This window comes from Tamandua tetradactyla, chromosome 12, assembly GCF_023851605.1.
Source record: "Tamandua tetradactyla isolate mTamTet1 chromosome 12, mTamTet1.pri, whole genome shotgun sequence".
Lineage (NCBI taxonomy): Eukaryota > Metazoa > Chordata > Mammalia > Pilosa > Myrmecophagidae > Tamandua > Tamandua tetradactyla.
The window spans coordinates 48,920,606-48,947,854 of record NC_135338.1 but is presented as its reverse complement, the minus strand read 5'-3'; the positions used below and the strand labels follow the sequence as shown (position 1 = coordinate 48,947,854).

Genomic DNA, 27,249 nt, shown 5'->3' with positions numbered 1-27,249 from the left:
TGATGCTGAAAAAGCATTAGACAAAATCCAGCATCCTTTCCTGATAAAAACACTCAAGTTAGGCATTGAAGGAAACTTTGTCAATATTATAAAGAGCATATATGAAAACCCATAGCCTGCATCATACTTAATGGTGAGAAATTGAAAGCATTCACCTTGAGATTAGGGACAAGACAAGAATACTCATTGTCACCACTATTATTCAACATTTTATTAGAATTACTAGCTGGAGCAATTAGAAGAAAGAAATAAAAGGCATCCAAATAAGAAGGGAAGAAGTAAAACTTTCATTTTTTGCAAATGACAGGATCCTATACTTAGAAAATACTGAGAAATCTACTGTAAAACTACTTGAGCTAATAAATGAATTCAGCAAAGTGGCAGGATACAATATTAATGTACAGAAGTCAGTAATGTTTCTATAAATAAACAATGACCTATACGAGGTGACAACTAAGGAAAAAATTCCATTTGGAATAGTGACCAGAAGAATTAGGTCTCTAGGAATAAGCCTAATCAGGGATGACAAGGACTTATACATAGAAAATTACAAAAAATTGCTAAAAGAAATTTAAAATGACCAAAATAAAGGCAAAGATATTCTATGTTCATGGATAGGAAGTTTGAATATTGTCAAGGTGTCAGTCCTACCCAAACTAGTCTACAGATTCAATGAAATAACAACAAAAATCCCAAAAATCTACTCTGAAGACTTGGACAAACTGGTTATGAAATTTATATGGAAGGGAAAGAGACCTCAAATAGTTAAAGATATCCTAAAAAAGAAGAGTGAACTGGGAGGTCTATCACTTCCTGACTAAAGCTTACTATAAAGCCACTGTGGTCAAAACAGCATGGTACTGGCACAAAGACAGGAAGACTGACCAGTGGAATAGAATCAAGAGTACAGAGATTGACTATCAAATTTATGGACATTTGATCTTTGATAAGGTCTGCAAATTCACTGAATTGGGACTAAATAGTCTTTTCAATAAATGAACATGCGAGAGCTGGATTTCAGTAGCCGAGAGAATGAAAGAGGGCCCCTACCTTACACCCTATACAAAAATTAATTCAAAGTGAATCAAAGATCTAAATGTAAGAGCCAGTACCATAAAACTTCTTGAAACAAATGTAGGGAAACACTTTCAAGATCTAGTAATATGAAGTAGTTTCTTAACCTTTACTCCTAGAGCACAAGCTGTGAAAGAAAAAATAGACAAATGGAATCAAGAGCTTCTGTGCCTCAAAGGACTTTGTTAAAAAGGTAAAGAGGCAGCCAACTCAGTGGGAGAAAATATTTGGAAACTACCTATTGGATGAAGACTTGATATCCTGTGTATATTGAGAAATGATACAGTTCACTAACAAAAGAACAAACAACACAATTATAAAATGGGCAGAGGAAATGAATAGGCACTTTTCTGAAGAGAAATACAGATGGCCAAAAAGCACATGGAGAACTGCTCATCTTCACTGGCTATAAGGAAAATGCAAATTAAGATGACAATGAGATATCACCTCATACCTTTAAGAATGGCCGCTATTAAACAAACAGGAAACTGTAAATGTTGGAGAGGATGCATAAAAATTAGAACACTTTTTCACTGTTGGTGGGAATGTAAAATGGTTCAGCTGCTGTGGAAATCAGTTTGACAATTCCCCAGAAAACTAAATATTTTGATTCCTGAGAAAACTAAATATTGAGTTGCCCTATGACCCGGCAATACCAATACTTGGTATATCCCCAAAGAGTTCAGGGCAATGACACGAACAGACATTTTCACACTGACGTTCATAGTGGCACTATTCACAATTGCCAAGAGATGGAAACAGTCTGGGTGCCCATCAACAGTTGAGTGGATAAACAAAATTTGTATATACATACAATGGAATATTATGCAGCATTTAGACAAAATGATGTCCCAAACATTTGGCGACATGGATGAATGTTGAGGACATTGTGTTGACTGAAATACGTCAGACACAAAAGGACAGTACTGTATGATTTCATTATTATGACTCTGATAAAGGTGCCAGTGTTTTGGAGCAGCTAGAAGGAAAAAACTGAGTTGAGGGCATGATGCCCTATAACAAATTCTGGAATCTCTTCTATAGCTGCCTTTTGAAGTGTGCTTTGAAAATTATCCCTTTTTTTCTTTCTTTTCTTTGTGTATATATATAGTTATATTTTACAACTAAAAAGTGGTTTAAAAATCATAGATAGTTATAGTAATATTAGATAGAATAAATTCCTGAAATCAAAAATTTGAAAGAAAAAAGAAAGAAAGAAATGAAGGGAACATTACTATATGCTCTACATAAATAAAAAGGATTCTAAGAGGATGCTATGAAAAGATATATGCCAACAAATTAGAAAACTTAAATGAAATGGAATAGTTGTGATGGCCCAGGGGTTGGGAAACTGTCCCTTTGGAAAAGGGTGGGGCCTTAAGCACATAGCAGCCCACATGATCAGAGCACAGACATTCATTAAAACTCCCCTTCCCTAATCACTGTTGACCACCGACTCTCGCAGGACTCTCCTGAGACTACTTTGCAACCAAATCTTGTCAGATTCTGTGGCCTTATAAGTACCCGCCTCCACTCCCTGGCACTCTTGCTCTCTCTTGTGTTTGGGCTGAATGACTCTCATATACTAACTGTCCACCATGGGTAAAATTTTCTTCTGTTCGTAAGTCCCTAGTTAAAACTCATGGCTAATTTTCTGCCTGGTGTGTTGTTTGGTCTTGGGGTTTTGCTGGGCTGGAACAATGGACAGATTCCTAGAAATACATAAAGTATCTGCACTGACTCAGGAAGAAATAGAAGATTTCAGTAGACCAATAATGAGATTGAATCTGTAATTAAAAAAAAAATCCAAAAAAGAAACAACCCAGGACTCGATGACTTTATTGGTGATATTTACCAAACATTGCAAGAGTTAACATCTATCCTGCTCAAACTCTTCCAAAAAATTGAAGAAGTGTGAACATTCTCTAACTCATTCTATCATGCCAGCATTCCCAAACACCAAAGCCAGATAAAGATACCATAAGATAGAAAATTATGGACCAAAATCCTTTATGAATATAGATGCAGAGATCCTCAGCAAAATACCAGGAAACCAAATCCAGTAGTGCATTAATAGAGTTATACACCATGATCAACTGAAATTTATTCCAGGTATGCCAGGGTGGTTCAACATAAGAAAATCAATTAATGTTATACACCACATTAATAGAACGAAGGCAAACAAAAATGCAAGCAAACAAAAAACACGTGATTATCTCAGTTGACACAGAAAAGGTATTTGACAAAATCCAGCAATCCTGCTATTGCATGCTGTGGGTTATGTTTAACAGGAAAACATCAGAAGTACCACAGCAGCACAGGGTTAACAAGTTAAGGGGAGGTTTAGATTTTGTGTTTGGTGAGGATGTGTCACTCTTAGCCAGGTGTCAGTTAGACATTGCTACCTAACATAACTTGCCAAACCCCAACCAAAACCATTCCAGCCAATCCTAAAGAATACCTAGGGCAATACATAAGATTCTACAAATGTTCCATGCACTAGGATAACTTTCCAGAAACCTACAACTTCAGATGGGTCCCTGAACTAGGTAAGTCCTGAAACCTAGACGGGCCAGCCTCTCCAGAACATCAGGTAGTCCCATCTCCCTACCCCATATTATTGACAGCCCCTTCTGACATGAAAAAAGTTAGAATGGACATAGCCTAAATACCCCTAAAGAGTGGGATAGAAAGATCAAATGTGATGGAGTTACACAGAAAAGGTAGGTTTTTACAAACGTGTATGATTGCTGAACCATTATTTTGATATTTCTTCTAATTTCCAGTTTCTTAGCACAGCTAGAAGTGAAAAGCTAAAATTGTGTAATTTTTGTAACCCATACCAAACCCTGAAATCTGTTTTACAACTAATTGTTGCGAGGTACTTTGAAATTTATTGCTTTTTTTTTTGCACATGTTATTTAAAAAAAAAAAAAAGGTCAGTTCTGATAAAAAAATATTTGTTCCTTCTAGCCTCCAATGTTTTGGAACAGCTAGAAGGAAAAATCTGAGATGATGGTATGGTAGCCCATGATGAACTCTGGGATCTGTCCTGTAACTACTTATTGAAGAGTGCTTCGAAAACTATTGCTTTTTTCTTTCTTTCTTTTGTATGAATGTTATATTATACCATTTAAAAAGTTAAAAGAAAAAAAAAAGATTGGCGAAGTCCCTTGAGGCATGGGAGAAAAATAATGGAATATTAAACTTTATCACTGGGGAAACCCCTGATACTGTGTCAAGTATTAGGGACACTCAAATCAATAGGCCAAGTCCTTCATCCTGAAGTTTGCTCTTGTGAAGCTTAAGCATGCTGCAGAAAAGCTTAGCCTACCTATAGGTATGCCTCAAAGTTACTTCTAGAGGACCTCTTTTGTTGCTCAGATGTGGACTCTCTCTTTCTAAATCCAACTCTGCAAGTGAAACCATTGCCTTCCCTGCTTTGTGGGACATAATATCCAGGGGTGAAAGTCTCCTTGGTGTCATAGGAAATGACTCCCAGGAATGAGACTGACTCGCCCTGGCACCATCGGATCAACAATACCATCCTGACCAAAAGGGGGAAGAGAAGAAATAAGGCACCAGTGTCTGAGAGAGTTCAAGAAGAGGCTACTCTGGAGGTCACTCTTACGCAGGTTTCAGTTAGACATTGCTACCTATCATAACTTGCCAAACCCCAACCAAAACCATTCCTGCCAATCCTAAAGGGTACCTACGGCATTTTATAAGATTCTACAAAAGTTCCATGAACTAAGGTAACTTTTCCAGAAATCTGCAATTTCCTGATGGGTCCCTGGACCAGATAGGTCCTGAAATGCAAGGGGAGCCATCTTCTCCAGAACATCAGCTAGTTCCATCCCCCTATCCCATATTATCAACAGCCCCTTCCAACATGACAAAGTTAGAATGGTTGTAACCCAAATACCCCTAAAGAGTGGGAGAAAGATCAGAGGTGATGGAGTTATACAGAAAAGGTAGGGTTTAACAAATGAGTATGATTGCTGAATAATTGTATTGATATTTTCTTTTAGTCTCTATTGTCTTAGTGCAGCTAGAAGTGAAAACCTGAAATTGTGGAATTTTAACCCATCCCAAACTCTGAAATCTGTTTTATAACTAATTGTTGTCATGTGCTTTGACAGTTATTGTTTTTTGTATATATGTTATTTTTCACAAAAAAGAAAAGAGTCGATTGTGTTGATAGATGCACAGCTATATGATGATATTTGAACCATTGATCGTACACTTTGAATGATTACATGGTATGTGAATATATAATATATATCCATAAAAAATAAATAATTTAAAAAATTATATGCACTAGAGACATGAGATCCTGTATTGAGAAGATTCAATTACTTAATGCAAATACCTGCATATATTTATAAACTAAGGCTCAATTAAGTGCAGACGTTTCATGTTACAAAATCATATTCTCTCCAAGAAATCTTGGCAGCCTTATTGATGACTTCTCATGAGAGGGGCAGATGGGACTATCAGGAGGCCTGGATTATATATTTTCCCCCTATCTTTCTAATACCTCTTTTTTTTAAAATTTTTAATGTCAGGAGGTGCTAGAAATCAAGTACCCTGATTTTTCATCTGGTTTTGTAATCATGACTCTAGTTACTGTAGCTGACTCTTACCTGCTCAAAAGTTATAATTTGGCATAAATGGATGTTATAGAAGTAGAAATTGGATATGATCTATATGGCAGTTTGTGGGCTTAGTTTCAAAGACTATTTTTACTTGGAAAATAAATAAGTGGGGTTAATAGGTTTTTTCGAGTGATCAACAGTTTATCTGTTCCTTGTGTTCCTTGAGTTAGCATTGGTCTGTCAGGAATCTGTTAAACCTCTCCCATTTATGTCAGAGTGTTTTTTTCCCCTGAAGAAATTGAATCTTCTCTGGGCATTATTTATTGCAGTCTCACAATGTGCTAATAAGCTAAGTAGAGATTATGTTGTCCCATCTTTGAATTTAAAGCCAAGTGAGAAAACAAATTAATGTCTTCACTAAGGTTTCAAAACAAGACAATGGTAGAGGCAGAAACAGACCTCTTAATCAGAACATCTCTTAATGTTGGCCTCTTACATCCAAGAGACAATAATACTCCGTTTGGCCTTTTTCTAAACAGGCCTTTGACATTTAGGGTGTATGGAAACTATGTATTCCCATCAAGTAGTTTTGCTATTCTTTGCCTGTTAAAGTAATGACTAGAGACCTGAAGAAAACAGGAAGAATATTTAAGCTTTTGCATTTAGTGCATGTGAACTTTGGATGGAGAATTTTTTTATTTGCTCTGGGTCACTTTTCTCTCTTTATAGTCAATTCAGAAGGAATTTTTTGTTCAGGGTACTGTTGATCTTGAGAAATTTGGGAAAAATTATTATTTTGTTATTGAAGCTTTATATGTAAAACCTAAACTTTTGAAATAATATATTATTTGAAATAATGTATCAATAATAATTGAAATAGATGTATTTCAATACTAGGCCACACTTAAAGAGAGGATTTGGGGACATAACTGCACAATTCTACATTAAAAATTTTTCCCCTCTTTTTTTACATGAAACTCATTGCAAAAATGGATCAAATTTTAAAATTGACTTAATCAGTAATTTGTATGGTTGTATGTGATACTAATTTGTTTGCCTTAAATTTGTTTTATTAAAATAGATTTTCAGCTAAAAAACAATCCAGCAGTCCTTCTTGATAAAAACACTTAGAAAACTAGGAATATAGGAAACTTAATATGATAAGATGTATATATGAAAAACCTACAGATAACATCATAAGTTAATGGTGAAAGCTTTCCCTCTAAGATCAGGTACAAGAGAAAGATGCCCACTGTCACCAAAGTTATTCAACATTATACTGGAAGTTCTAGCTAGACCAGATTGGCAAGAGAAAGAATTAAAGGCATCCAAATTGGAAGGAAGAAGTAAAACTTTCCCTGTTTGCCAATGACATGATCTATATTTAGAAATTCCTGAAAAATCCTGAACAAAGCTCTTACAGCTAATTCAGCAAAGTGGTAGGGTACGAGAGAAACATGCAAAAATTAGTAGTATTTCTGTATACCAGTAATGAACAATCTGAAGAGGAAGTCAAGAAAAAAATTCCATTTACAAGAGCAACTAAAAGATTCAAGTATGTCAAAAGAAATTTAACCAAGCATATAAAGGATTTATACATGGAAGACTACAAAACAAAAAAATTTATTGGGGCACTGAATATTGTTAAGATGTCAATTCAATGAAAGCAATTTACAGATTCTACACAATCTGAATCAAAATTTTAACCTCCTTCTTTGCAGAAATGGAAAAGCCAACCATCAAATTTGTTTGGAAAGTAAGACATCCTAAATAGTCCAAACTAGTTTTAAAAAGACCAAAGTTGAAGGGTTCACATTTTTCAATTTTATGACTTATTCCGAAACTACAGTGAGCAAAATAGCATGGTATTGGCACAAGGACAGACCTTCGACCAATAAGATTAAATTGAGAGTTTAGATATAAACCTCACATCTGTAACCAGTTAGTTGTTTTTTTTTTATACCCCTTACCCCTCGCTTTCATTTATCACTAGCATTTCAAACTAAATTTATTTTAACATTTGTTCCCCCTATTGTTTATTTTTATTCCATATGTTTTACTCGTCTGTTGATATGATAGATAAAAGAAGCATCAGACACAAGGTTTTCACAATCACAGAGTCATATTGTGAAAGCTGTATCATTGTTCAATCATCATCAAGAAACATGGCTACTGGAACACAGCTCTACATTTTCAGGCAGTTCCCTCCAACCTCTCCACTACATCTTGAACAACAAGGTGATATCTACTTAATGCATAAGAATAACTTCCAGGATAACCTCTCGACTCTGTTTGGAATCTCTCAGCCGTTGACACTTATCTCATTTCATTCTTCCCCCTTTTGGTCGAGAAGGTTCTCTCAATGCCTTGATGTTAATTCTCAGCACATTCTAGGGTTTTTCTCAATCCCTTGATGCTGAGTCTCAGCTCATTCCAGGATTTCTGTCCCACATTGGCAGGAAGGTCCACACCCCTGGGAGTCATGTCCCACTCAGAGAGGGGGAGGGTGGTGAGACTGCTTGTCGTGTTGGCTGGAGAGAGAGGCCACATCTGAGCAACAAAAGAGGTTCTCTTGGGGGTGATTCTTAGGCCTAGATTTTAAGTAGACTTGACCTATCCTTTGTGGGGTTAAGTTTCATATGAACAAACTCCAAGACTGGGGGCTCAGCCTATAGTTTGGTTGTCCACACTGCTTGTGAGAATATCAAGAATTCAGCTTGAGGAAGTTGAATTTCTCCCCATTCTCACCATTACCTGAAGGGGGCTTTGCAAATACTTTTCCACGCACTGATCGAATCAGTCTGGGGTTCGTCGGGGCATCACTCTGGACAAACCAACAAAATCTCATGTCCTACTTGAGATTCCAAGTACTCGGTGATGGCGTTCAATCTAACTATCTACATAAGTTATATTAGGAAATGCACAAGTCAAAATATAAATTTTGTAACAAATAAACATTTTTTGCTTTAGTCTCACACGTGAGGTAACATTTTAAAATATTAATTACCATCTATTTTCAGCACCCTGCAATAATGACATTCCTTTCTTCTTCCTCATGCAAAAACATTTCTAAAATTTGTACATTGTACATTTCTCTATTATTATTCACTCTAGGCATTCCTAGATTATACCATCTCAGTCTTTAACATCTATCTTTCTTTGTGATTTCATTTATGTCCCCAGCCCTCCTCCCTCTATCATTCTCACATGCAGCTTCATTCAGTGTTTTAACATAATTATATTACAGTTAGGTAGTATTGTGCTGTCCATTTCTGAGTTTTTGTATCCAGTCCTGTTGCACAGTCTGTATCCCTTCAGCTCCAATTACCTAATGTCTTACCCTATTTCTATCTCCTGATGGTCTCCGTTATCAACGAAATATTCCAAGTTTATTCACTAATGTCAGTTCATATCAGTGAGACCACACAGTATTTGTCCTTTAGTTTTTGGCTAGACTCACTCAGCATAATGTTTTCAAGGTCCATCCATGTTGTTACATACTTCATAAGTTTATTCTGTCTTAAAGCTGCATAATATTCCATTGTATGTATATACCACAGTTTGTTTAACCACTCGTCTGTTGATGGACATTTTGGCTGTTTCCATCTCTTTGCAATTGTAAATAATGCTGCTATAAACATTGGTGTGCAGGTGTCCGTTTGTATCTTTGCCCTTATGTCCTCTGAGTAGATACCTAGTAGTGGTATTGCTGAGTCATATGGCAATTCTATATTCAGCTTTTTGAGGAGCCGCCAAACTGCCTTCCACAGCGGTTGCACCATTTGAAATTCCCACCAACAGTGAATAAGTGTGCCTCTTTCTCCACATCCTCTCCAGCACTTGTCACTTTCTGTTTTGTTGATAATGGCCATTCTGGTGGGTGTGAGATGATATCTCATTGTGGTTTTGATTTGCATTTCTCTAATGGCCAGAGACATTGAGCATCTCTTCATGTGCCTTTTGGCCATTTGTATTTCCTCTTCTGAGAAGTGTCTGTTCAAGTCTTTTTCCCATTTTGTAATTGGATTGGCTGTCCTTTTGTTGTTGAGTTGAACAATCTCTTTATAAATTCTGGATACTAGACCTTTATCTGATATGTCATTTCCAAATATTGTCTCCCATTGTGTAGGCTGTCTTTCTACTTTCTTGATGAAGTTCTTTCATGCACAAAAGTGTTTAATTTTGAGGAGTTCCCATTTATTTATTTCTTCCTTCAGTGATCTTGCTTTGGGTGTAAGGTCTATAAAACCGCCTCCAATTATAAGATTTATAAGATATTTCCTTACATTTTCCTCTAACTGTTTTATGGTCTTAGACCTAATGTTTAGATCTTTGATCCATTTTGAGTTAACTTTTGTATAGGGTGTGAGATATGGGTCCTCTTTCATTCTTTTGCATATGGATATCCAGTTCTCTAGGCACTATTTATTGAAGAGACTGTTCTGGCCCAGGTGAGTTGGCTTGACTGCCTTATCAAAGATCAAATGTCCATAGATGTGAGGGTCTATATCTGAACATTCTATTTGATTCCATTGGTCAATATATCTGTCTTTATGCCAGTGCCATGCTGTTTTGACCACTGTAGCTTCATAATATGCCTTAAAATCAGACAGCATGAGACCTCCAGCTTCGGTTTTTTTTCCTCAAGATACTTTTAGCAGTTTGGGGCACCCTGCCCTTCCAGATAAATTTGCTTACTGGTTTTTCTATTTCTGAAAAGTAAGTTGTTGGGATTTTGATTGGTATTGTGTTGAATCTGTAAATCAATTTAGGTAGAATTGACATCTTAACTATATTTATTCTTCAAATCCATGAACACGGTATGCCCTTCCATCTATTTAGGTCTTCTGTGATTTCTTTTAACAGTTTCTTGTAGTTTTCTTTGTATAGGTCTCTTGTCTCTTTAGTTAAATTTATTCCTAAGTATTTTATTCTTTTAGTTGCAATTGTAAATGGAATTCGTTTCTTGATTTCCTCCTCAGATTGTTCCTTACTAGTGTATAGAAACACTACAGATTTTTGAGTGTTGATCTTGTAACCTGCCACTTTGCTGTGCTCATTTATTAGCTCTAGTAGTTTTGCTGTGGATTTTTCAGGGTTTTCAACATATAGTATCATATCTGCAAACAGTGAGAGTTTTACTTCTTCCTTTCCAATTTTGATGCCTTCTATTTCTTTTTCTTTTCTAATTGCTCTGGCTAGAACTTCCAACACAATGTTAAATAACAGTGGTGATAGTTATTTTTGTTTTTTATAGTTGTTTTTGTTTTTTTACTTTTTTATTGTATAGTATAACTTATAAACAAAGCAAAGAAAGAAAAAAGCAATAGTTTCCAAAGCATTCTTCAACAAATAGTTACAGGACAGATCCCAGAGTTTGTCTTGGGCTGCCATACCATCATCTCAGATTTTTCCTTCTAGTTGCTCCAGAATATAGGAGGCTATATGTTGGTATGGGTTACAATTCCACAATTTTAGCTTTTGACTTCTAGCTGATCTAAGATACTGAAAACTAAAAGAAACATCAATTTAATGATACAGCAATCATACCTACTTGTTAAACCCTACCTTCTCTGTATCATCTCCACCATCATCTTTGATCTTTCTGTCCCACTCTTCAGGGGTATTTGGGCTCTGCCCATTCTAACTTTTTCATGTTGGAAGGGGCTGTCAATAATATGGGGTAAGGAGATGATCTATTTGATGTTCTGGAGAGGCTGGGCCCTGTGGATTTCAGGACTTTCTGGTCCAGGGACCCATCTGGAGGTTGTAGGTATTTGGGAAGTTATCCTAATAATGGAACCTTTGTAGTTAGTATCTTATATATTGCCCTAAGTGTTCTTCAGTACAGCTCGTTAGTTTTTGATAATGGTATCATGTCCATAAGAATAATCTCTTCAACAAATTGAAGATTTTGTCCTGAGATACTGGATATCCATATGCAAAAGAATGAAATTGGACCCCTAACTCAGATCACTTACAAATATTAACTCAAAATGGATCAAAGGCCGGAATATAAGAACAAAACTATAAATCTAGAAAAAAGCATAAGAAAGCATCTTCAGGAGCTCATATTAGGCAATGGTTTCTTAGACTTTTTACCAAAAGCATGAACAAGAAAAGAAACAATAGATAAATGAAAGTTCATCAGAGTTTATAACTTTTGTACATCAAAGGATTTCAACATGAAAATTAAAAAACAACCTAAAGAATGGGAGAAAATTAGGAAAACATATTTGATAAAGGTTTAATATATAAAGAAATCCTACAACTGAACAACAAAAAGACAACCCAATTTTTAAAATCGAAAAAAGACTTAAATAGATATTTTCCAAATAGATAAACAAATGGCCAAAATGAAATGTTCAACATCATTAGTCATAAGCAAATGCAAATCAAAACTATAGTGAGATACCATTTCACACCCAGTAGAATGACTACTATTTAAAAAAAGGTAACATGAGTCTTGGAGAGTATGCGGAGAAATAAGACCACTTGTTTATTATTGGGGAAATGTAAAATGATGCAGCTGTTGTGGAAAACTGTTTGGGACTTCCTCAGAAATTTAAGCATAGAATTACCATATAATCTGGCAATCCCATTTTTAGGTGTGTACCCAAAAGAATTGAAACCAGAGGGTGAGCCATGATGGTTCAGCAGGGAGAGTTCTCACCTGCCATACCAGAGACCTGGGTTTGATTCCTCATTCCTTCTCAAGCAAAAGAAAAAAGGGAAAAGAATTGAAAGCAGACACTCAAACAGATATTTACATACCAATGTTCATAGTACCATATCACAATTGTCAAAAGGTGGAAGCACCCCAAGTATCCACCAAGAGATGAATGGACAAACAAAATGTGGTATGTATGTATGATGGAATATTATGCAGCAGCAAGAAGAAATGAAGTCGTGAAACATGTATGACAACATGGGTGAACCTTAAGGACATAATACTGAGTGAAATAAGCCAGATACAAAAGGAAAGCTATTGTTTGATTTTACTAATATGAGCTAACTAGAATGTGTAAACTCAGAGTCTTAAAATGTAGAATATACAGGTCCTATATTTACATTTGTAGTAGTTTATGCAAGAACTCATTTATATTTGTAGTATATTCTATGAAATGTAGTATATTCTACAAATATATTCTGCATTTTAAGACTTTGAGTTTACACATTCTAGTTAGTTCATATTAGTAAAATTATATTCCAGTAGCCATGTTTCTTGGAGATGATTGTATAGTGATATAGCTTTTACAGTGTGACTGTGTGATTGTGAAAACCTTGTGTTTGATGCTCCTTTTATCTACGGTACATACAGATGAGTAAAAAATATGGAAAAAAATAAATAACAGAGGGAACAAAGATTAAAGTAAATTGAGTAGATTGAAATACTAGTGGTCAATGAAAGGAAGGGGTAAGGGATATAGTATGTAGGAGTTCTTTCTTTTTTCTTTTTTATTTCTTTTGCTGGAGAGATGCACATGTTTAAAAAAATGATCATAGTGATGAATACACAACTATGTGATGATATTGTGAGCCATTAATTGTACACCATGTATAGAATCTTTGTATGTCAAGAATATTTGTATGTTTGTTAAGGTTTATAATAATATTTTTAATGTAAAATATAGGGTACCTAGAGATTGACAGAAACTAGAGAAGAGGGAACAATTACCTAATACGTGAAGTTGTTAATGAGGTTCAACTTAAATGTTTGGGGATGGATAGAGAAGATGGTAAATCGTTATTAGGATCATAAGTAATAGTGCCCTATTGTAGGTGAATTTGATTGAAAGTTGTTTAAAGTCATGTATGTCACTGATTAATACTACAGATATAAATGAATTCTTGTATGAACTACTACAAATGTAAAAAAATAATAATGGGGTATATGGGAAAAACATAGCTATTGCAAACTGTGGGCTATAGTTTACAGTAATATTTTAATATTTTTTCAACAGTAACAAATTTACTACACCACTACTATGGTAGTGGGAATTAGGAGTATGGGAGGATTTCTGTTTTACTTTCTATTTTTATTTATGTTCTGGAGTAATGAAAATGTTCTAAAATCATGAGGATAGATGCACAACTATGTGATGCTTCCATGAGCCAGTGATTGTATACTTTGGATGGTTTGTGTGATGTACGAATATATCTCAATAAAAGTGGGAAAAAAAGGAATGAAGTTCTCATATATGTGACAACATGGATGATCCTTGAAGACATCATGTTGAGTAAAATAAGCAAAACACAAAAATCAAATATTGTATTATCTCATTGATATGAAGTAATTAGAATGAGAAAATTCATAGGTCATAAAGTAGAATACAGGTCACCAGTGGCTGGAGTTGGTGTAGCGATTGGGGAGTTAATACTTAATTGGTACATAAATTCTTTTTGAAGTGATAGAGTAGTTTTGGTAATAGATAGTGGTCATGGTAACAATGTTGTGACTGTAATTAACACCACTGAATTATGTATTTGAATGTGGTTAAAAGGGGGAAATTTCAGGTGTATATATATTACTAAAATAAAAACTAAAAAAAAACACTGGCCTGTACAGCACAAAAAGTGAACTATAATGTAAACCATGGATTATAGTTAATAGTATAATTATAATAATCTTTCATCAGTTGTAATAAATGTACTACAATAATGCAAAGTGTTAATAATAGGGAAAACTGTGTGTCTGATGGGGGTCATATAGGAACTTTATATGAAACATATATAATAAAAGAGCCATGGAGAATGCTATTTCTCAGGTGTACTACCTGAAGGCATCCTGTTAACATCCTGGGCTTTGGACTCCAAAAGTTTTGGTTACAATTCATTCTCTAAACTAGGTGTTTTCGGGATTCATTTAGAAACAAACTGAAAACACAATGCTTTAGTATATTCTACTTGCGGTTGTTGGCCTTAATAAGAACACAATCCTTTTGCAGAATGTATACAAATTATAGGCCAACCCAGTAGACCTGAGCTCACCACTCTTTGCATTTTATGTATTTCCCAAAGAAAATTAAAAATAGTTCAATATAGTCTTTCTAAAGCTGCTGCTTTGCATGAATGTGTGATCAAACTATGACTGGAAAAATGAAATGAGTAAAAACTAGAACTAACATTTGAATTTTAAGTGTGTACACATACATGAGTGCAGCTATCAAAAACTTCAGCCGCGATGGTGGCCTTTTTAAAATATATACAGTTAATTATTTAATTAGAATTATGATGCCTGCTGGGAAGGGAACATAGTAGTCAGTGAGAGTGCATACATGGGGAGCAGACCTGTGTTAGTCAGGGTTCTTTAGAGAAACAGAGCCTGATGGTGGTGGGCTCTTACATCCCAGCCAGAGGAAGCCGTGGTGCTCATACCTAAAAATTTTTACCTGGCAAATTGTATGGGGTCAGATAACTGCTTAGCACTTTTTTTTTTTTTTTTTTTTTTTTTTTTTTTTTTTTTTAAGAGAGAGGGAGGAAAGGAAGGAAAGACAGAGAAGGATGGAAGGAAGGAAGGGAGGAAGAAAGGGAAACATCTTTAAACATTTTCTTGTTTTATTATATTTTGTTTGTTTGTTTGTTTTTTACATGGGCTGGGGCCGGGAATCGAACCGGGGTCCTCCGGCATGGCAGGCAAGCACTCTTGCCCGCTGAGCCACCGCGGCCCGCCCTGCTTAGCACTTTTGAGGAAAAAAATATATTTTTCAAAGTAACTTAATGGTAGGGAATGATGAGCAAGTTGTCCAAAAATTAAACAGGAAAAATTGTCATCCTTGCCAGTGATCACAGCAACACTAATTAAACAAAGCAGCATTTTATATTTATTGTTGTACCAAAATAAAATTAATAGTTACAAAGATAAATAGTTATGAAGGTAAGCGATTAAAGAATTACAGAATTCTTTGCAATCACATATTTTTGGTAGCAATATAAAGTCTAAAACTTCTCAGAGGTGAATATTTGTTAGTAAGTACCAAAGTCATTAAAATATTCATACCCTGATTAAATAATTTAGTTTTTAAAATTATTCCGAGGCTGATTTAAAATAATTCTATCTTTAAACCTATTTGCATAAAGATATCTGAATAGTAAGTAAATCATACCCTCAAATAGAAGGGGGTTTGACAGGGGTAAGAAGGCACCTAAATAATAAATAATAGGATAATGATTCAGTAAAGTATAATCGATGTATTCCCTAGAGTACATTCAATGTTGCCATGAAAGTATTTCCTTTGACTATAATTCTTTTGACAAGTATTTACTATTCTAAGTTCTGAGTACCTAGTGGTGAACTAAACATGCAGCTTTCAATAATATAAACAACATGAAAAATGCTTATTATATAAAATTTTGTGAGTTTGGATTATAGCTGTGTACAAATAATTATGTCCATAGTTTAATTAGAATATGAGAAAAATAGAAGTAGACTTAATTTTGTTTTGTTTTAATATATTCAATGATATTTTTTGCTAAAGAGCGTCCCACAATAAGAATTCATATGTCAAATTCCATTATAATAAAATTACCTATACTAAATAAGTTAGCTACATAATTGTACACAGATCACAGAAATTCTCCATATCACATTTTGAGTACAGAGAGAGGGTTAGATTTTACAAGGTAATCCCAAAGTTCATTCCTACTCTAAAATTCTGTGATTTTAAAGGGAAGTTTGTTCAGACAAGATTTTGCTTTTGTTACCATCAAGATAGGCAAACAATATACTAAAATTTCCTGTTAGTTTTCATATATGGAACACTTCAAGGATCCTGGATCCTAAATTTCTATTTATGTGCCCAACTGTGCTAATATCTAAAACTGACCTCTAACAATTCCTACATCCCTGTAGCAAATGCAGCAGCTTTAATCAATAAGTGAAGTGTGTTTCTCCTTGAATCTCGGCTGACCCTGTGATTTGCTTCAACCAATGGACTGAAGTGGAAGTGATGCTATGCCAGTTCTGAGCCTAGACCTTAAGGGGCTGGGCTGCTTCCATTTTCACTCCCTTGAGTCTCTGAGTTGCTTAGTAGAGAGACCCAAGCAGCCTCCAGCAGTTCCAGCCACCCCTGCTGAAATTCTGAGTATGTGAGTGAAGCCATCACAGATGTTGCAGCCCAGCTGAACTCCCAGCTGAATGCAGCTCCATGGAACCCCAGCAGACACTACATGGAACAAAAAAGCTGTCTGGCTGAGCTCAGCCAGCCTATGGTCAAAGGAAATAATAGCTTGTTTCTAAAGCCTCTAAAAATGTTGGGATTGTTTGTTACATAGTAGATGATGACAATTGGCTCTTCTTCTTTTTCTGTTGTATATTAATGCGGAAAATATGTCCACCCATTCTCTCTCTTTTTTTTTTTTTTTTTACATGCGCAAGTACTGGGAACCGAACCCAGGTTTCCAAGCATGGCAGGCGAGAATTCTGCCACTGAGCCACCATGGCACTACCCTTCCATCCGTTCATTTTGTCTTGAACTTTGAGTTATCAGGTATGCTAAGCTTTTTCCCAAATAAACTCAGTTGCTTCTGATGTCAAGAAAAAAAAGTTCAATCCATGATCTGCATAAGCCATGCTGTGTTGTGGATTTTCAAGAAGTTTTTACCCCCCTTCATCTAGAACATATGCCAGTGTAGAAAAGTCTGTCCTTATGTTTTTTCTTTACTGCCAGGCACATCCTTTTACAATTTATTTTATTAGAGAAGTTGCAGGCTTACAAAAAAATGATGTACAATATGCAGAGTTCCCTTAGGTGCCCGGGTAGTTCAGTGGTTAGAATACCTGCCTTCCATGTGGGAGATCCAAGTTCAATTCCCAGACCATGCACCCCCCTCAAAAAATATACAGAGTTCCCATATACCACCCTATTATTATTTTTTAAATTTATTTATTTATTAATTTAAAAATTTAACAAATGAACTAAAACATTAAACTGTGATAATTCATTCTACATATATAATCAGTAATTCACTATATCATCACTTAGTTGCATATTCATCATTTCTTAGAACATTTGCATCAATTTAGAGAAAGGAATAAAAAGACAACAGAAAGAGAAATAAAACAGAAAAAAAAGATTATACATACCATACCCCTCACCCCTCGCTTTCATTGATCACTAGCATTTCAAACTAAATTTATTTTAACATTTGTCCCCCTATTATTTATTTTTATTCCATATGTTCTACTCATCTGTTGACAAGGTAGATAAAAGGAGCATCAGACACAAGGTATTCACAATCACATAGTCACATTGTGAAAACTATATCATTATAAAATCATCTTCAAGAAACATGGCTATTGGGACACAGTTCTACATTTTCAGGCGGTTCCCTCCAGCCACTCCATTACATCTTGACTAACAAGGTAATATCTACTTAATGCGTAAGAATAACCTCCAGAATAACCTCTCAGATTCTGTTTGGAATCTCTCAGCCATTGACACTTTGTCTTATTTCACTCTTCCCCCTTTTGGTCGAGAAGGTTTTCTTAATCCCTTGATGCTGAGTCTCAGCTCATTCTAGGGTTTTTCTCAATCCCTTGATGCTGAGTCTCAGCTCATTCTAGGATTTCTGTCCCACGTTGCCAGGAAGGTCCACACCCCTGTGAGTCATGTCCCACATAGACAGGGGGAGGGTGGTGAGTTTGCTTGTTGTGTTGGCTAGAGAGAGAGGCCACATCTGAGCAACAAAAGAGGCTCTCTTGGAGGTGACTCTTAGGCCTAAATTTTAAGTAGACTTGACCTATCCTTTGTACCACCCTATTATTAACACCTAATATTAGTATGGTACATTTGTTACAATTCATGAAAGACCATTTTTATAATTGTACTATGAACTATAGTCCATTTGTTTACAATAGGATGCATCTTTTGTATTGTTCAGTCTATGTTTTTTTTTAAATTTTTATGCTAGTAACACATACATAACCTAAAATTTTACCTTTTAGCCACATTCAGATATATAATTCAGTGTTATTGATTCATTCACAATGTTGTGCTATCATCACAACCATCCATTACCAAAACTTTATAATCAGCCCAAATAGAAACTCTGTACAATTTAGGCATTAACTCCCAATTTCCTATCCCTACCTCATCCCCTGGTAACCTGTATTCTAGATTCTGACTTTATGATTTTTCTTATTCTAATTATTTCATATCTGTGAAGTTGTACAATATTTGTCCTTTTGTGTCAGGCTTATTTCACTCAAAATGATGTTAATGGACGAAGGCCATGGATTCTTCTACCTGGCGCACTCAATAACCAATTCCTGAGACACTGGGGTTTCAAAGAGAGAAAAAGTTTATTACTGCACGTGTAATAGGAAAGCAGACAGCGTCTGTCTCCCCTAACTGCAGTAATTTGGGTTAGTTTTATTAGAGAAAAGGTGGGCAGGGTTTAGGATAATGAGTACAGTGGTCCCAGATGATGTAAGTACAGGTGATCTGATTATTGAGCATGCACAGATGGATTACATGCTTAGTCACCGAGTGTATGAAAGAAAATGGTGGAATGGGGTATAGGTGATTTGTACGTCAAAGTCTAAGCTACTGTGCATGTCAGGTGTGCCCACTTAGGTTAAATCTAGTTTCGTTCATCTAGGCAATTTGGGACTTGGGATGGGTTAGTTCAGGGTAGACCCAAGACCCTTTGTTAACAGCCATAAGGGGCTTTCTTAAGTGATTACAACTTGAAAAGCCGGATACCTACCTAGGTACACATGAAGGTTAGTCACAAGTAAAAAACAAGGTTTTTACAATCACAAGGCAGAAGATAAGGGCTATACAATTATTATCAGAGACCAAGGCAGCAACTGGATTACAATTCAGAGATTTCAGGAATTTCCCTGTCGACTCCAATATTCTGAAAGCAAAAAAATATTCCAGAAATATTTATGTAACAATTCACTAATCAAAATCATCCCTTAAATCCCAATTTCTTGGTTACAATGTCTTTAAGGTTCAGGCACATTTTCTTTACTCTATTCTTCTCCTGATATCTGATTGTATTACTGGAACATAATAACAATGCAGGTATTTTTTTTTAATTAAATATAATAAAATTTCTGTGTTTTATTTCCTAAAGTATCCAGAAATCATAAAAATAAAAATTAAATCATAAATGTCAATGAAACTAAATATTTAGAATAGTTTAATGTAAGATCTGTAAGCACAATGCATCAAGTAAAAATATAAAATTATAAAAATGTAAATGTAATTGCATTATTTAAATTATTAGTAAATAAATTACTAAAAATAAATACTTCATAAAATGAAGAAAATTCGATCATGGATGTTTGAAAATGAAACATGACATTTCTAAAACAGTCTTGAAAAGCAGAGTTAATTAATGATATTATCACCAAATCGCAAAAATTTTTTGTGCACATTTTCCCAGCTGCTTAATAGCCCCTTAATGACTACACCACACACTGGTCAGAGTAATGGTGAGAAGATAGATATAATCCAGTTCTGAACTTCTTCTGACTCTTTCATTTTCAAATAATACTCTTTCTTGCTTAATAACTTTGAGGACTTCCTAAATAAAACCCCTTTTATTGATAGCAAGCTGCAGTGTTTGTTTCGAAGAAAGCATGTTCAATATTCATTATTTTTATAATTGTGGTTTTTAGAAAGAAATTCTTTTTCATTACTACTACGTTCATGTTCCACTTGTTCAAAAATTCTTTGAACTAGAGTAAGAATTATTTTCCAGTAGAAGCATTGTTTAGTTGACTGTCACTTCCATGCTTTATATAATACATTTTAATTAAAAATGTTAATTCAGTCTATGCCTCAAGATGCTAATTCAAAGATCAGATTTTTTTTCAATTTAGAAACAATGTTATTATGTTATCACTACCAGTGTTTTGGAACTTAAAATTAATTGAGAACCCGTACTGCTGTTAACGAACAATGAAGGTATATCCTTTCAAGATTTCCAGTTTTATACAGGATGTCCAGGTGTAATATTCGTCTCCTGTACCCTTAGGGCAGATCTAACTTTATGTTTTTTTACTTTGGATTTCTGCCTCTTGTTTATTTTTGATTCCTGGGAAATTTCCCTTAGTTGTGTATGTGTTTTGTTTTTTAAATGAGCTCAGCTATGCATTGAAAAGGATTCTTAAGTTACTCTTTGCTTAAACTCAACTTTCCACCTACTTTTCCTGCACCCAAGTAGCAGAACAAGGGTTGAGTAAAATATGCAACTGGGATGATTGGTCTTACCCTTCTGATTTCCTGCCCTGCATTGTAGCAAAACTCCTCAAAATAGTTGATACTCATTTCTCTGCATATTCAATGAGAGTTGCTTTACAACCCACTCCAGTTAGGCATTCATCTTTGGTGAACCATTGAACTTGCTGCCATTCTCTTGGTCAGTTCTTGGTCCTTACCTCTCACCTTTTCTCACAGCAGTTTTTGACATAATACATCATTCCCTTTTTTATGAAATATTTTCTCCATTTGGCTCTGGAAACTGTACATGCCCATTTTTCCTTCTTTTTTCTCTTTTCCCTTTGCTGGCTCTGCCACTTCCTTTTCTCTTCATATAGGAATGCTCCTGAGCTCTCTCCTTGGCCTACTTTTTTTCATATGCACAGTCACACTTTAGATAATTATATCAGTCACTGTCCAGTCAGAAGACAGATACTTCTGTAAAAGTGAAAGAGATGACTATCTAATGAAAAGGCCATGGGAGTAGCAACCATAGAAAGTGGCAAATAGCCCTTTGATTTAGGGAGAGTAAATAAAGAAGAAATTTAGAGGAGATTAAGAACTGCCACAGGGCCACTCATCTCTCAGTGGGGAAGCAGCTTACAGGAAGGTGCAGGCTGTAGCTAAATGTGAGGGCCACTGCTTGGTGAAGAGCTTACCCAAGCGCAAAGGCTGCTGAACTGTGAAGTAGGAGGGCTACTAATGTCTTGGCAGAGTCTTGCCTGAATAAAGCAAATTGCAGCTGAATTATGAAGGCTGCTTCTGTGATGGTGGAAAAAATTGCTGGAGGATGCAGTAGGGCTGCCACTGTGGGAATTATTACCAGGCCCCTGCGTACTAGTGTACTGGCTCCACAGTAAAGCAGCAGACTGGAAGAAGGAAGGAAAGTCCCTTTCCTCTGCCCTGGCCTTGGCAAAACTTATTAGTCAGCTTGCAGAAGAGAAACGTCTACAGGGCCTAACTGCATTATTACAAAGAAGAATAAAGAAGGATAGGTTTGAACTGAGAGGCAGTAAATTAGTAATGGCAAATCTATGCCTTTGGTTAATCCACATCCTCGTGCACCTTTCTGTACACGTTTTAATTTCAATAAAACCACAGAATTAACTTTTTGTTTTTGTACAGATGAAGAAGTTCTCACCCTTTTCTCAAAGAGAAACAAATAATCTCTTAGTGTGCCAGAGCTGTTGTAACAAAGTATCATAGACTAGTTAGCTTATATATCAGAAATTTGTATAATTTCTGGAGGCTAGAAGTCTGAAAGATGTCAGGAGGGCCATACTTCCTCTTAAAGGGGAGAATCCATTCCATGCCTCTCCCCTGACTCTCATGGGTGGCCAGCAATTTATGGCAATTCTTGGCTTGTGATGGCATAACTCAATTTCTACCTCCATGTCTCTATCTCACTTTCTGTGTCTAAATTGCCTCTCCTAATAAAGGCAGCATCTTAAATAATAACATTTTCAAAGATCCTATTTATAAATAAGTTCATATGCACAGGACCAGGAGTTAGGACTTGAATATATCTTTTTGGATGACACAATTCAACCTATAACACAGTTTCAACAGCCATTATATCAATTGCTGGTTGTATTAATTACCCTCAAATTCAGTCAGTCTTACTGAATATTCTGTTACTTAAATTGTAAAGTTAACCTCCAACAAATTTGTGTAAATATTGAGGAGAAAAAGAAGAAAGAAGTAGTGAATAATTAAAATATATAAATAAATATATACACATGCAAAGCTACTTAGTTCTCATTTTTGTAATTTGTCATGAAGCTATAGTTGATATCTAAGACATGCTTCTTCCACTAACCCATTCTACAGTTTCTGTTTTGAAGCCCCAACTTGGCTAGTTGGGATGATTTAACTGTTTAACTGGCCAGGTGACCCAAACCTTCATTACTGAAGGGTCTGAAATCTCAATATCCTACCCTTTTGGGAGTATTGCTATCATTTTCCTTTAAGCTTTATTGGTCATGGATGTTGAATAAGAGGCATGTCACAGACTCCCCTGGGTTTCAACCATAGTCCTCTTTGCTTTTATTGTGTAACAGTAACTCAATTTCTCCTTTGTGATTAGGATCAATCACTTTATCCAAAATGGTACCCCCTTTCTTTGCCTATTAGTTCAGTGGCCTGAGCAGCCCAACATGGCCAGGTGGCAGTCTCACCTTTCAATTTAATGGAACCATTTTTATATCTACTAGTGAAACCATTCCCCTGCTCTTGATAACTAAGACTCAGCAGAACTCAGAGTTGCCAGGTTGTGAAATGAAAATTTGCAAGTTGGCTAATAGGTATAGTAGTGAAAAGAGACAAAAGTTCCCCACTTCTACTTTTGGTTTTCAGATCCATGTATTCTGGATTTCCATACCAATGTGTCATACAGCACCATACAATAGTATATGATTCAAAGTATAAACTACATGGTATATCCCACTCTCAGTGTTGTTTCCCAAATGATGCTGTATACCAGTCTTCAGTAAGCCATTCCATATTTTGTTAGCACCCTTCTCTGGGTGATGAGGTATGTGATAAGGCCTGTTAATGCCATGGGTGTAAGTTTATTAATGCATAACCTTTGCTGTGAAATAAGTTCCTGATCAGAAGTGTGGAATTCTGTGATGGTAGATAATATCCTTTGTGTCTGCGATAGAGGTTGCTGGCAGAAGCACTTTGAGCAGGGAAGGTAAATCCATATCTAGAAAACATGTCTATTCCAGTGAAAATGGGACTGTGCTCCTTCTGTGAGGAAAGGAATCTGATATTATCAACATGTCACCAGGTGGCTAGGTGGTCTCTCACAGAAGATTATGCCACATAAGAGGCTCAGTTGGTTTCTGCTATTGGCAGACTTGACACTCCACAGTAGTGGTAGCAAGGTCAATGTTGGCAAGAAGTCCATGTTTTCTGAGACCATGTATAGACCATCCTTGTCATCATTGCCCCTTTAAGAAAGTGCTGAGATGGTTGGGGGAAAGGTTAACTGATATCTATAGAGCATGTAATTTGTTCATCTGATTATTGAGAGTCTCCTCTATAGTTGATTCTCTTTGGTGAGCATTCCACAGGACACAAAAAGCTCCACAGTCTATGTCTTTCTACAGTTTCATCCATGTATCTATTTTCCAGATTTCCTTTTCTCCAATCTTCCAATCCTGTTCCTTCCATATCTCTGATTATCCAAATTGTTAGCAACTACTAACAAATCAGTGTAAATCTGTACTTCTGGCCATCTCCACTGCAGAGTGGACCACTAAATGTACTTCTTGAAGTATACTGCCTACTAGAAGGTCTTACCTTTGCTGCTGTCTTTCAGTGCTGCCATTCTTGAGTGGGACTATAATGCTTTCAGGTAGGTACCATGTATCATATAGAACCATCTGTAAATTATTCAAGTTGGGGTTTTTTTGTTTTTTTTTCCAGTCAGCTAATCATAAGAAACATCCATGAGGCCATAGGTATAGATTGAGGGAGAGATGAGACATTGCAGCAGCAGTTGTTGAAAGATTCTAAGCAACTTCTTCATTCACATTACTTATAACTTTACTGTCCAAGGCTGTTCTTTTATATACCATTTCCACTTGATGATAAATTGCTGCTGTGCGCAACCGATCTGTGACTGTTGGTAGGAAACTCAGGCCACATAATTGCTTGATTCCTCATGGTTAGGCTTTTACTTTCTAACAAAGCTTAGTAGCAAGCCAGAAGCTGATTCTCACATGGAACATACTTCTCCTTCTCTTTAAATAACGTATATATATATATAAGCAATAAATTTCAAAGTACATCGCAACAATTAGTTGTAGAACAGATTTCAGAGTTCTCACAAGGAAAATGATAATCTGTGAAAGGGGGTAAGGATTTTCTCCCAAAACCTAGAGGTCTGTAGTGTGATTCTCCTTTGGTAACTTGCCAGATGCCCTGTACAGCATTTCTGTTTAACACAGATGCTTCAAATATTGCTGGACCAGAAGGTCCAAGTGGAAGAGTGCCTTGCCTTCATTTGTTCTGACTTCCACTAGGTTGGCAGCTCATGCAAATGTAGTTTATGTTGCTTTAAACAAAAACCTACCAAGATTTTTGCTCACTTTTTTTGTCATGGGAGGTGATGGGAAGTACAGCAACTTGCCTTTCACACTGGAGGGGATATTTTGACATATTCCAGATGAGTGGACCTCCAGAAACTTCAGTGACAGACCTCTGAATTTTTCTGGAGTTTATTTGCCACTCTCTTGATTGACATATGTCTTACTAAGGCATCTAAAGTATTTGTTGCTTCCTGCTCCCCAGATCCAGTCAGCATAATGTCATCAATATAGTGGACCATTGAGATGTTTTGTGGAATGTCAAGACGATCAGGATCTCTATGGATTATGTTGTGGCAGAGCAGGAGAGTTGAAATAGCCTTGAGGCAAGGCTTTGAAGGTATACACAGGTACAAGCCAGGTAAAAGCAAACTGGTTCTGATAGTCCTCACATATTGATATGGAGACAGAAGCATTAGCTAGGGCAATAGCTGAATACCAAATGCTAGGGCCATGTTAATTTGTTTCAGTTAAGGTACTACATCTGGAAGAGCAGCTTCAATTGGAGTTACCACATAATTAAATTATGATTAGCCACAGTTGTTATCTAAAATCCATTTAAGTTTAACAGAGACCAACCAGGCAAGTATAAATGGTAATATGATGGCATTCCATCCCTGCATATTTCAAGCTTTGATAGTGTCACTGATTTTTACAATTCTTGGATTTATAATATTTCTTCTAGTTTACTATCTTGTGTTGGGAGGGGATGTTCCAGGGGCTTCCACTTAGTCCTTCCTATTATAATGATATACTTCACAGAGCCACTGTAGAAGATTCTGCCAGTTGTCAAGTATATCTATTCCAACTACATATTCAGGAATTGGGTAGGGTTCCAGACCATCTGGGCTTACTTGTGATTCAAATTTGTGACTCTGTCTATCACCTGCTCATCATAAGCCTTCACTTTGGTCAGTAGACAGCAAAGCATTTTGTGTTCAGAGCCCATCTCTAGTAATTCCTGAAAGGTTTGTATATTTCCTTTCCCCAAGTTCACAGTCATTCTTGTAAGTGGCCACAGATCCTTCAAAGAAGATTTATATGTGACAATGCTATAGGGTTCTTCCTCTATGGGACGTGGGCTTCCCTTCAATCAAGGGGTTTTGAGTAGATGAATTGGCTTAGGTCTGGAAACTGGTTGAGAGTCTGTGACTCTCCATTTTGGTGACTCAAGTCAGATTTTTGGTCACCAGAGCTGGAGTTTTTGTGTTATATAGGTCAAATATTAATCCAGTCAGCTACCCATCTGTTTCATTCCTAGAGAGACAATGATTAATTAGCCACCAACAGAAAATCCCCATTGACACGTGATCACCTGCTGCCTTTTTAGTAAAAAACACTGCCTTGTCTTTGGCAGTTAAGTGCTACTACATATCCTCTGATTCTCTGTGATTCTCTCCATTGAAATCAGGGATCCATGTCAATGCCAGCATTTCCCGTGGTCATTCCTGACTTAACATAAAAACAAAACAAAGCAAAACAATCACAGAGCCTTTCAAGGATGAACTTGGTTCACTTACTAATGTATTTCTCAGTGCCTTAGTGAAGGACTGTTGTCTAGACTTTCAGGGGTTGTAGTTGGTAGGTGGTGTGCAGAATGTATGTGATGAAGCCACTTGAGCATTCTTGCCTCCCTGAACTTTTGGATTCCTCCCTCAACATGAAGAGTCAGCTCCTGAATCAAATTCCGCCCAACTCCTGATTTTGTAAATAAAGTTTTGTTGGAACACAGACATGCATATTCATTTATGTATAGTCTAGGGCTGCAAAGCTGAAAATATTTATGATCTGGTCCTTTAAAAAATAGTTTGCTTGTTTCTTCCCTAGAGCAGCTGAGATCTGAGCTCAAGTTATATATATAGTCAGCGAAAGGATAGTTGCGGTGATTCTTCAAGAAGAATGAGCATTCCCTTGCAAAGCAACTACCCCCAGAAGGTCAGTCTTTTCAGATACAGGAGAGCAAGCTAATTTATTTTCAGAATATTTGCTATTTCAGAATAATTCCGAAGTTCAAAATTTTGTTTTGTCTGTGCTCAACCAGAGGTCCCCATTCCGAATTTGAGTTCCATTCCTTCCTAATCTATGCCCTAACTTTCACTTAAGAAACTTGGCAAAGTTGTGAATTTAGTTGGTATTATAAATTTACAACCCACGCAATTAAATTTTGTATTTAATTCTCAGTAATATTGACCTCACAGCTGTAAGATGTCATTGATTATTTTAGGGTTGCCATGGAAGCTTTCTTTTACTCAGACCATGACTTGTGCT

The 27,249-nt window shown here is 36.1% G+C and overlaps 1 protein-coding gene across 12 annotated transcripts in view; it reads left to right on the top strand.

Moving 5' to 3' along the window:
- The window catches only part of EML5 (EMAP like 5), a 232,388-nt gene that overhangs the window by 158,090 nt on the left and 47,049 nt on the right, over positions 1-27,249 (top strand). The window contains exons 22-23 of one of the 12 annotated variants that reach the window (XR_013160410.1): positions 25,187-25,342; positions 26,814-26,912. The exons of 8 other annotated variants lie outside the window; for them this stretch is intronic. Coding sequence is in view for 1 of the 4 variants with exons in the window: in XM_077123275.1 (XP_076979390.1) it covers positions 17,050-17,153 (104 nt within the window). In the remaining 3 variants the exon portion in view is untranslated. Of the gene's footprint in view, positions 1-17,049; positions 17,162-25,186; positions 25,343-26,808; positions 26,917-27,249 lie in introns of those variants that run through there. 3 more of the 12 variants (XR_013160409.1, XR_013160408.1, XM_077123275.1) reach the window with 3 other exon arrangements.